The 11,154-nt window shown below is 50.0% G+C and overlaps 2 protein-coding genes and 1 pseudogene across 2 annotated transcripts; 2 read left to right on the top strand and 1 right to left on the bottom strand.

Moving 5' to 3' along the window:
- The first annotated feature begins 1,567 nt into the window (after positions 1-1,567).
- Positions 1,568-3,360, top strand: LOC119306968 (protein yippee-like). Its single transcript, XM_037583039.1, has 5 exons — positions 1,568-1,883; positions 1,986-2,029; positions 2,283-2,394; positions 2,486-2,541; positions 2,984-3,360. Exons 1-5 carry the CDS (start codon positions 1,779-1,781, stop codon positions 3,090-3,092), a joined length of 426 nt encoding a protein of 141 aa, XP_037438936.1. The 5' UTR covers positions 1,568-1,778; the 3' UTR covers positions 3,093-3,360.
- Positions 3,361-3,577: 217 nt separating this feature from the next.
- LOC119305764 lies at positions 3,578-7,806 on the top strand (annotated as a pseudogene).
- A 334-nt stretch (positions 7,807-8,140) lies between these two features.
- Positions 8,141-10,363, bottom strand: LOC119306967 (sugar transport protein MST8-like). The gene is made up of 4 exons (XM_037583038.1): positions 10,179-10,363; positions 9,759-10,081; positions 8,953-9,582; positions 8,141-8,823 (listed from the first exon to the last, which is right to left on the bottom strand). Exons 1-4 carry the CDS (start codon positions 10,312-10,314, stop codon positions 8,359-8,361), a joined length of 1,554 nt encoding a protein of 517 aa, XP_037438935.1. The 5' UTR covers positions 10,315-10,363; the 3' UTR covers positions 8,141-8,358.
- Positions 10,364-11,154: the final 791 nt, after the last annotated feature.

Below are 11,154 nucleotides of genomic sequence, written 5' to 3'. Positions count from 1 at the left end.
ATTTTGGATGATTTGTGATCCATGCATGTAGATTCGCAAAGGCTTGGGATCTTGATACTCATCTCGTGACATTCTTAACTTCTTCAAGTGATATTGGATATCTCGAGTTAGCGGCTTGTCTCTGCTACACGAATGTGCACCTAGTTTAAAGCTGCCCTAAGGTTTAGACCATTCAAGTTCTTTTTCGATGGTTTATTATTCATCCATGTATACTCTCAAAGGCTTAAGATCTCAAAGCCGATTTTTCTCTCATATGTTTAACTTCTTAAAGTGGCTTGATGATATCTCGAGTCATCTACTAGTCTTTGCAGTTGAAATATCCTCCCGGTTTCAAGTTTCAAGTTATCGTAAGGATTAGAACATTTGAGCTATTTTTCAACAATTTTTTATCCATGCATGTAGATCATGAAAGCCTTACTGTCTCGAGTCTCATTTTCATGAAATGCTTTACTACAAAAAGTGAGCTTGACAATATCTCAAGTTAGGGGCTAGTCTCTACAGCAGAAATGTGCTCCCAATTTCAAGTTATGGCCAGGGTTAGGATTATTTGAGCTCTTCTGGGACAATTTCCGATCCATGCATGTGGATTCACAAAGGCTTAGGATCTTGAGGCTCATTTCTTTGTCATGATTGACTTCTTGAAGTGAACTTGACGATATCTCGAGTCGTCGGCTAGTCTCTGCAACAGGAATCTGCTCCTAGTTTTAAGTTATCCTTGAGATCGATTGAGCTACTAAATGACCGAGATCCTAAGATGCGGAGAATCCTAAAAACGATGGATCAAGATATCATTCTAAGGATTGAAGCACGTTTATGCTGCAGATTCTAGCCGTTAAACTACCGAGATCTCGGCAAACCTACTGTAAGAAGTCAATCGTGACACCAAAATAAGCCTTGAGATCCCCATCATTCGGGGGGAATATACGTAATTTGTTTAGAAATCATGGAATAAGTGTTCAAATCCTCTAAACCTTATGACAAGTCGAAATGTGGGGTCTCTCGAAGATTTCCACGTCTAATGATCCCTGGTACATTGCTATCGGTAGGTTGCCAAAACACATCGTTTTTTCATGATATAACATCCGGTGCATCTCACAGTTGCGGGGTTCCTAGGGCGATTTCCATGTCCAGCAACCCGTAGACTGCTATAGGGGGTCGCCAAAGCATAACTCCTTCGTCGATTTCAGAGGTCGCCAAAGCATAACTCCTTCGTCGATTTCAGACCTCATCGTGTGGGCGATTGAACATTCGAAAGACCCCGGCACACGAGTACAAGAAGGTCACCAAAACACGCCGCTTTCGCCGATTCAAGCTCAATTCGACCTGAATTGACTAAAGCATGACCAACCGGCCCTTTTGCGATGCCCCCCTTTTGCAGGTATGTCATGGGGCCGGACCGGGCCGGGCTGGGCCGGGCAGGCGAATGGGAAGAAAATACGAGAGATAATTGGAGCGGGCCCTAGCCCAACAGAGAGATAGTGGTTTGCTGATCGTGGGGAGAGCGGTGGGGCGGTGGGCATCGTGGGCAAAACCGTCTCTCTGCCCAGTCAAAATTCCCCATTACCCATTGCTTCCTCCCCCGTCTCCTTCCTTCCTTCCCCACAAATTTAGTACTACTCGTATTTACTTGCACCCCACTTTTCCCCATTCCCCTTCCCTTCCATCCCCGTCGCCGGGATCGGATCGCGCCGCCCTTCTCCGGCAGCCGCAGATCGCCGACCAACAGCCGGTCGGCAGGCCGCCGGAGGGGAGCAAGAAAGAAGAGGAGGGATCGGCCGATGGGGCGGCTCTTCCTGACGAGCCTGGCGCCGGCGACCGGCACCATCTACTGCTGCAAGCACTGCGACTCCCACCTCGCCTACGCCCAGCACATCATCTCCAAGGTATCCATCCCTCTTCCCCCCTCCCATCTCTCCCCTGACATCTCCGTTTTTGTCCATCTTTGTCCTAACTGAACGCGCGCTTTGGTCCTGTTTCTTGGCCAGATGTTCCGCTGCAAGCACGGCAAGGCCTACCTCTTCGACAAGGTGTAAGTGATTGATTACTGGACCATGCCTGAATCCCCCCAATTTTTGTTCAGTTTCTTCATGTTGCTGCTGCTGCTAGTATATCATACATAGTTTTATTTATTTACTGTGTGCTCTGTTCTTGTCTGCAACACGGCTGCTGCTTCCGCATTATTATTATTCAGAACAATTGATATGCTCTGTTCTCTGTTTCACCGTGTGTGTGTGTGTGTCTTTGTGCATGTGTGCCGCTCCTTGGTCGGCAATGCAATGCAGCGTGAACGTGGTCGCCGGGGAGAGCGAGGACGACCGGATGATGACCACGGGCCTGCACACCGTCCGCGACATCTTCTGCGTCGCCTGCGGAGCCATCCTTGGCTGGAAATACGTCTGTAACATGAACCTCGGTCCATCGTCTTCATTTCAGTGATTGGTTGTGTAGTGTAATTACTCAATCTGTCCATGGTCCTGCGTGTTAGGTGTCTGCCTTTGACAAGGACCAGAGGTATAAGGAGGGCAAGTTCATCCTGGAAAGGTGAGAGCCTCATGCCTCTCTCTGTGTGCCCATATTGCTTCACTCTGCTCTGCTCCCGGATCGAATCGCTAGCTACTCTTTGCATTCTTAGTTTTCACATCATTATTAACCACTCCTTAATCTGACATCTTTCAATCACTTGTGTGCGGACAAAATCGAACATGCTACTAACTGATGCCATCATAGTTTTATGCTACCCTACTACCCTGTTAACTATGTCTACAAACTAAACTAGCTACTCCCTCTCTACCAAAATACTTGTAGTTGGGGGAACTCGTACTAGCTTTCCCCAGCTACAAGTATTTCGGTACAGAGCTAGTGGTTCACAACACTGATGATGCATCATAAGGCAAAACAAAACCACAACGCAAGTCGGCACTATGCACTGAAATCCATTGAAATCCGTCCCTCATCTTCTTCTTTTCTTTGGGGGGAGGCGCAGGTGCAAGATCCATTCGGGCGGAGGCGGCCCTCCCGACCGCATCCAGCTGTGGGCTGAGCACGACGCTCGCATAAGCTCCAGCGAGGATGACGACCAGGGCGCCGTGTGACCTTGCAACACAATGCAAGATCAGTTGATTAGGGAGGCAGGCAGACATGACATGACTGTAAATATTAGTGTTAATCAGCGTTGTTGCGTTCCGTCCCGTTCCCTGGCACTGCAAAAATCATGTAGCTGCTCGCTAGATGAAGAACCATGGATGTTTATCTATTATCTATGCAACCGTATGAACCAGACCGGTTGTCGTTCATGTACATATAAGAATGTGTGTCCACCTGAATAAAAGCTTCATCAGTTTAGTACTACTGATTTGGTTATTTGTCTATCTCCACGACACTAGCTTTAATCATTTGGAGGATGGGTATCATCTGTTGTTGGTGTTATGCATGCTACATTCGTCAGGTAAGCATTGCTGAGCGATGAGGCCCCGTGTAAAGCAATTTTAGTTTTTTTTAACATCAAAGTACTCTTTAGGTCTTTATTGTAAGGTGATCACCATAATATCTTTTATAAGAGTATCAACAATCTCTAACGATGGATTTTCTTTTCACCCGGCACACACCTTACTTCTATCTAGAGTCAATTACGTTGGTGGTGCTAGAACTTGACGTAAGCGGTCACTTAGATGCTAGAAGTTGCGGTGTACATTGAAGTGCTTGGATGCAAATACAGTACTAATCGTGTTGGTATACGGATTATGCGCTGACTAGGTGTGTGGGTCCCACTGTTAGCCACAGGACCTGAGAGAGGAGGCGCGTGGTCTGATTATCTTTCGTAAACCCCCTCGGAATATATCCTTTTGCAAAAAAGTATATATCGACATACAACATCCAACTAATAAAGTAGAAAAGCATGAATAAAGGAAAAGAATACATACTAAAATACATCTATCGATCTGTCAAGAGGGAGCAAAACTCGATCAACTCTTTATTGATTATTATATCTCTTGCTTGGTAAGGATGTGGGAGCATTTGCAAACTAATGTGCTACTAGAAGTAGTATACATAAGGCAGTTCTAGCATTTGCAAACTCTCCTAGCACGCAAGCTTGCAAACCGACGCTCTAGGAAACAATATTCTTAGAGTCCCTGGCAGTCCGAACTGGCGTCGTACATCAGCTCGTCTCCACTCGATCCGATCGCCACCCTCGTGTAAGGTAATGATGCTCTTCTCGAGCCTTCGTTCTAAAAAAAAAGGTAATCCAATTTCCTGTACTTACATGTAACCTTGGTAGTACAACAATCTATGAACTACAATAGTTTGCTCTTAATGTTCTTCTGTTGGTGAATTTGCAGCATAGCATCATTTGCAGTATTCTTTTTGCACGCATGTGTGTCAACATCTTCAACTTGTACTGACGTTGAAATTTGACATGCCTACTACTAAGCAGATCATGGAGAGAAACGGAAGCTGCTCCGATCGAGCAATCAGGGACTTCTCTAGCCACATCCACATAGATGGGCAGTTGGTGCGAGTGAACCATCGTGATAGGAGTTATGGTTGGGATGGGCAGCGCTACCGTCATCATCCATTGACTCGCTTCCTCTTCCTTGTTCCTGCCCATCCTCTCATACATTGTCTCTAACATGGGAAATCAAAATTTGTTCGCTATTTCATGTGATGGAATCAAAATACCTCTATGTCTTCGTGTGGGCTAGTCTTGTTCAGATTGCCGCCGTCAACACCACTGCGATAGTTGTTGGTGAGGACAGTAAGAAAGGCCGAAACATTGCCCCTCCTGCCACGGTACTGCTTGTTCAAGCAATATGGACTTCCTACCTTGCGGTTGAATTCATAGGGGAAAATGAAGCATGGTCCTTTAAAAATGTTGATGATACCTTAGTATTAATGTCGGCCCTTCTTCCACCATTTGCTATACTCATTAATTGCCAAACTGCTTGTGAAATATTATGCTTTGTATGCCGCGAGAGGGTCATTAGCATTTGGGCGCAATCCTCATCTCATTGTTGGATACATGGAGCAGCTAAAAGATGGAAGCCAGCATGCCGAGCTAGCTAGTGAGCATTCCCTTCCTCAACTCATAGTCACAGGAGAGGACACAACATTGGTACACAAGGAGCCTCATGGTTATAGTCTCAAATGGTTATCCAACCAAGCTGATGGGACAAGGAGGATAGACAACAACGGCTTAGTGACCATTGACAAAGTTTGGCAGTTGGAAGAAACCCCGCGTCGCCCCGCTTGGGCGACACGGGGGCGATCTCGCGCCGCCGCCCCTTGTCGTCACCACGACCCTCCTTTCCTCGCCGCTGCCAGAGGCTAGCGCCGGGCAGGCCCTGGGCGCAGCCTAGGAAGGTGGCGGCGGGGAGCTTCTCGCGCTCGGGCAGCCGCATGGATCGGATCCGCCAGATCCGTCCGGCCCGGGCCTAGGGTTTGAGGCGGCGGCCTCTGCTGGTGAGGGCGGCATCGTCCGGGCGGCGGGCGGCGCTCGCCAGAGTTGTGGACCGCGTCTTCTCGGCCGCGCGGGCGGCGAGCTGGCGGTGGATGCGGGCGCCATGTGGAGGGATCCCCTGCTGCTCTCCCTCGCCAGATTTGAAGACGGCGCCCCCGTGCTGCTGCTTCCTCCTCGTCAATCCGGCCGGATCCGGTGGCGGACTGCGCGGATGTGGGGTTGGGATCTCTGGATCGGAGTAATTTCTTGGCCGGCTGCGGCGGCCACGACGCCGGCGGCGCCCCAGGCGCTGTTTCCTTCTTGAAGCCGGCTTCGAGATCCAGCTCCCTCCCCCTCGTCCTCCCCTTGCACCCGGGTGAAAACCCACAACTTTGGTTGGGCGGCGGCGGTGCCCGGCTCCGTCACCTTCTTGAAGGCGCCGCTTTGAGTCCGCGGGGAGGTGGGACAGCTGCAGCGCGTTCTAGGCGTTCCTGATGGCGGCGGTTCTCTTTAGTGGTGTCGCTTCGCCATGGCGGTCGGCTGTCCGGCTCTCGTGGTGATTGTGGTGCCCAACTCTTCGCCGTGTCTTCCTGGGATGCTCCCGTCCCGTTCAGAGAGGCTGGAGGTGGAGCGGTTTCATCTTGCACGGAGCTTCGGTGGAGATGTCAAGTCATGCCTGGCCGACAAGTGCTACGCTTTGTCATGCCTGGTCGGCAGGTGCTACGCACGACAGATCTTCCAAGACTTCAAGCTGTCTTGGCTGGTGGTACTTGGCAGCATGGTGCTGAGGTGTATCAGTGGCGACCGCGACGTCCTCAGATGTTTGCGCGCAGGGAGGAGGTGCCGTTGGGCGCCGTGGTGGCGTCGACGATAGCTGGACTGAGCAAGGCTGATGCACTAGTACTAGGAAACTAACCTTAGACAAATCCAGTTTGATGATACGCCGTTGATGCACTCTTCAATGTCCTAATACTACACGGACACAATTTGCTAGTACTAGGAAACTAACCTTAGACAAATCCAGTTTGTAGCAAAATACACTATACGTTCCATCAGGCCAATCATAAAATATACTATGTGTTCACACTCTCTACATTTCATCTTGTACACGTATGATTGATGTATTCTTCTGAAAACTTGGTCAAACTCAGAAAAGTATGACTTTCGACAAGCTTAATCAGAATCACATTTATCTCGAAATGTTGAAATTATAGTTTATTTACTTTGCATTTCGATTTTGTTTTATTTTTCACACGAGGTAAAAGGAAGATCATGGAGGGTTTATGTGTCAAGTGAGGCTACATTACGATGTTTCACTTGTGAAAATAGGCGTCCATCTCCTTAGCCATGTCGAATTGCATGCACCAAGCCTCAGATCAGCTCTTTCAATTCCGGCTAAAACTCGGTGCCGATCGACCAACACATCTATTTAGAAGCATAAGCATAAGCTGTTGAGAAAGATGTGCAGCGTATTTCAACAAGTGCTGACTCATCATATGGAGCTCCTGTGCATGGTACTATCTTATACAGCATCTCCACACGGTAGATCATGGTACTACCTTATACAGCATCTATTTTCTGAGGTATTCAACCAAGCAATTTAAAGATGTATATATGCTTTTCGTTTGTATTGTTCAAGCTGCTAAGATGCCGATTTGCAAGGCATACAATTGTGGAGACTGCTTTCATCAAGGCCCATATCTTATATATTGTTTGTCACACATGCTGCTCCAAGATGGTGATGATGAAAGAGCATTTGGGGTGATTGCACATGAGCTTGCTTTCCTTAACGATTATTATTATTCATCTCTCCCAAGTCCCAACCTCCTATTTAAGGAGCTGGCTGCCCATTTTGAGCATATCTATTTCACTCATAAGCATGGGTTGGAGCCTATAGTATATAGTGAGCACAATTCTTGGGATTGTGTTTACAGCTGCTTCACTACCGCATACAAGTCCTGAGTTTTGGCAGATGACCTGTTACATAGATTGCGGTAGCTGGAAAACATATGGAAGTATGTACTTTGATGATGTACCGGTGTTATTACTTGGGGCACTAGTTCTGCTGGCCGAGGTGCGGGAGATTGCTTCTTACATCTGCTCTAACTGGACTAAAGTATCCATGATCTGCCACTTTGTTAGGCATGCTTCTGTCCGGCAGCAATCACCTTGGAAGAGGAAGCTACTTGGCCTTGTGCTGCGCAGGAAATGCAAGATGCTAAATCATTATTGGCGTCAAAGCTGTATTGGCGCTCCACCCAAGCGCAACTCCAGTGGCTCTTCTTCATCGCCTCATCCCTCTGCTTGACAGAAAGACGGTGTCGAGAGCCGTGAAGACCGCTGTCCTCAAGCCACTACATTTTCTGTTTTAGTTCACTACATTTTCTGTTGTTTCAGCTTGATTGGTGTGGTGTGGTGTGCTACTCATCACCTTGAAACTGATGTGGTGTGGTACTGGTATGGGGCGAAAGGCTGTTTCGAGAAACTGATGCTCGTGTATTTGTCAGCACAACAGTAGTACTCCCTCCGTCCGAAAATACTTGTCATCAAAATGAATAAAAGGGGATGTATCTAGATGTATTTTAGTTGTAGATACATCCCTTCTTGTTCATTTTGATGACAAGTATTTTCGGACGGAGGGAGGGAGTACATTGTTGAGTCATCTTGTCGCATAGATTTGTACGTGGTAAATGAGTACTCTTGGTCTTAACGCGAAAGTCGTGGTATATTATTTCCGAGGATCAGCACAGCACAGCACAGGTGTAGTACATTGTTGACTAGTCTAATTCCTGATACACATGAACATTAATCCACCTAATTAACCAGCCTCCCGAAACTAATTAACAGTGACCACATGGCTCTAGCTAGCTAGCTCTAGAAGAGATGAAAACAATGACGGTCCAAGCGAGTCGAGTCGATGACGGTCATACAGCGTTGGATGACGACGTCAACTGAACATTGCGGCGTCCGCCATTGCCCTCGACGAAGCGTTTCCAGTACCAGTGCGTGGCCCAGATCCGGTCCATCTCCTCGATGGGGATGCCCTTGGTCTCGGGGAGGAAGAAGCAGACGAATGCGGTCATGAGGAGCTCGCACGCGCCGAACAAGTAGAAGAGGCCGAACTTGAGGCGGCAGAGCATCATGAGGAAGATCTGCGCGATGATGAAGGTGAAGGCCATGTTGCAGACCACCACCATGCTCTGCGCCGCCGACCGGATCTCCAGCGGGAAGATCTCGCTCGGCACCAGCCACCCCAGCGGGCCCCACGACCACGCGAAGGCCGAGACGAAGACGCAGATGCAGAAGACGACGCCGATGGCGTAGGACCGCGAGATGGTGGCCACGCCGTCGGTGCCGAACTTGATCCAGATCAGCGTCCCGAGCACAATCTGCAACCCGTTCATATACATGTAATAAAACGGCCCGTGTCATGTCAAGTTCATCAACTAATTGAGGCTTCGCGCATGTGTGTATGTACACTAGAGCTATCTATGTATGTATAAGTGAAGTGAGTGTACCTGGGCAAGGATCATCTGGCAGCCGCCTTCGAGGAGGAGCTTGCGGCGGCCAAGCCGGTCAACCGTGGCGATGGAGACGAAGGTGGCGAGCATGTTGACGCCGCCGCTGATGACGGAGGACATGAGCGAGGCGGTGCCGCCGAAGCCGATGGTCTTGAAGAGCACGGGGGCATAGAACATCACCACATTGATGCCGGTGAGCTGCTGCAGCGTGGGGATGAGGATGGCCATGGCGAGCTGCGGCCGGTACCGGCGCTCGAGGAGCGTCTTCCACGGGTTCTCGATGGCCTTGGAAGCCTCGCTGGCGGCCACGAGGTCGTCGTACTCGAGGCCGATGTCGTGGGTGCCCCGGATGCGGCGGAGCATGGCGCGCGCCTCCTCCTCCTTGCCCCGGGCGACGAGGGAGTTGGGCGTGTCGGGGAGGAAGAGGGAGCCGCCGGCCATGATGACGGCGGGCACGGCGGCGAGCCCCAGGCTGATGCGCCAGCCCCAGCCGCCGGAGATCTTGGCGGTGAAGTAGTTGATGAGGTTGGCGGCGAGGATCCCGACGGTGATCATGAGCTGGAAGCTGATGTTGAGCATGCCGCGCATCTTGGCCGGCGCCATCTCAGATAGGTATAGTGGAACAGCCTGCACATCATCCATCATCAACAGATAAACATGCATAACGATAGCCATAACAAAATCGGGCGACTCGATCATAACGAAGTAGAGTTCCGCTTGAATTAATTATTACTGTGATGGTAGAAATTTGAACAAGAATCACCAAATATTCCAAAACAATGCATATACACACGTATACACACCTGGTTGCTGAACCCGACGCCGACGCCGAGGAGGATCCGGCCGATGATGAGCATGGCGATGTTCATGGCGAAGCCGTTGAGGATGGCGCCGACGAGGAAGACGACCCCGCCGCCGAGCATGGTGGCCCTGCGCCCGAGCTTGCGGGTGATGACGGACGCGAAGAGGGAGGCGACGAGGGCGGCGAGGTAGAGCGACGAGGTGAAGAGGGTGAGCAGCACGCTGTCGAACTTGCAGTACTGGTTCGTGTCCACCACCTCCTGCTCCTTGGCGTACACCGACGGGAAGAAGCGGATCAAGAACGGGTCCATGGAGGTCACGCCGCCTGCATGGCGGATCAAGATTAAGATTAAGATTAATGTATGTACGTACGTACGTGCGACAGATGGGATGGATGGATGTGGATCACGAACTGGACTTACCGGAGATGCCGATGTCGTAGCCGAAGATGAGGCCACCGGAGGAGGCCACCAGGCACGCAAGAAAGACGAAGACGGTCATGTTTCCGGGATAATCCTTGTCGCCATCGGATTTACCGAGGCCGCCGGTGACCGCCATGGCTCTAAGCTGAGAATAGAACGCAGGTAGTATGAGGAGGGCGCAGGAGATGGATACATCTTTTTATCTACTATAGCTACTACAGTATATATAGAGTAGTCAATCCATATAGAGTAGCTAATCTTGACCGGATAAGGGAGAAGATCTAGTCAGATAAAGATGTACACGTCTGAGGAATTTACATGCAATAGTTTGGTGTAACCGTGAGGCCGGCAAAAAAGCATGCATGCGTCGTCCTTATCCAACTGAGTAGTTCTCTCACACGCGCTTTTTTTTTTCGTTCCACGCGCGTTTAATTAGGAATCCAGCAGCAAGTCTCTGTCAGGTTCTGTGAACATCGTCGCGTTAATTTTGCAGAAAGATCCCTGTATTTTTTTGGGTATTCAACGATCTGTCCTATTTTAAGCGGCTGTGTTAGAAAATGTTTCGTTTTTGGAAAAAAAAACTTCCCTTTTTTTTATTCAACCCACAATCTTTTTTTAATTAAGAGAGAAAAGAAAAGACACCCACCCGCACGACCTCTCCCAATCTCACCCCCACCTCTAGTGCGCCGACACCCATGCCACGCTGTTGCGCGCCGGCGGACCCCGCCTCGCCTCCGGAACATGCCCCACCGCTACCCGCCGAAACATGCCCCACCGTCGCGCCGCCGGAACCTCCCCCGCAGTCGGGCCTACCCCTATCCTAAGTGCCCCGCGCTCCCACGGCCACGTTTGGCTCCTTCGTCGGCCCCCCCTCGTAGATCGCCGCGAACTAAATCAATCTCGACAAGTTCCGGATCGATCAGATTCATGCGTCGGAGGACGACGGCGGAAGAAGCGGGTGGGCAGATGAAGGTTG

The sequence above is a fragment of the Triticum dicoccoides genome, chromosome 5B, assembly GCF_002162155.2.
Source record: "Triticum dicoccoides isolate Atlit2015 ecotype Zavitan chromosome 5B, WEW_v2.0, whole genome shotgun sequence".
In the NCBI taxonomy this organism is placed as follows: Eukaryota; Viridiplantae; Streptophyta; class Magnoliopsida; order Poales; family Poaceae; genus Triticum; species Triticum dicoccoides.
The sequence above is the reverse complement of the archived record's forward strand: the minus strand, read 5'-3'. Positions and strand labels throughout refer to the sequence as shown.

Coding starts and splice junctions, on each gene's coding strand:
- LOC119306968 (XM_037583039.1), top strand. CDS start 1,779: ATGGGGCGGCTCTTCCTGACGAGCCTGGCGCCGGCGACCGGCACCATC. Junction 2,030..2,282: donor GCCTACCTCTTCGACAAGGT/GTAAGTGATTGA, acceptor AATGCAATGCAG/CGTGAACGTGGTCGCCGGGG. Junction 2,542..2,983: donor GGCAAGTTCATCCTGGAAAG/GTGAGAGCCTCA, acceptor GGGGAGGCGCAG/GTGCAAGATCCATTCGGGCG.
- LOC119306967 (XM_037583038.1), bottom strand. CDS start 10,314: ATGGCGGTCACCGGCGGCCTCGGTAAATCCGATGGCGACAAGGATTAT. Junction 9,583..9,758: donor GCGTCGGGTTCAGCAACCAG/GTGTGTATACGT, acceptor GATGATGTGCAG/GCTGTTCCACTATACCTATC. Junction 8,824..8,952: donor GCCAGATGATCCTTGCCCAG/GTACACTCACTT, acceptor AACGGGTTGCAG/ATTGTGCTCGGGACGCTGAT.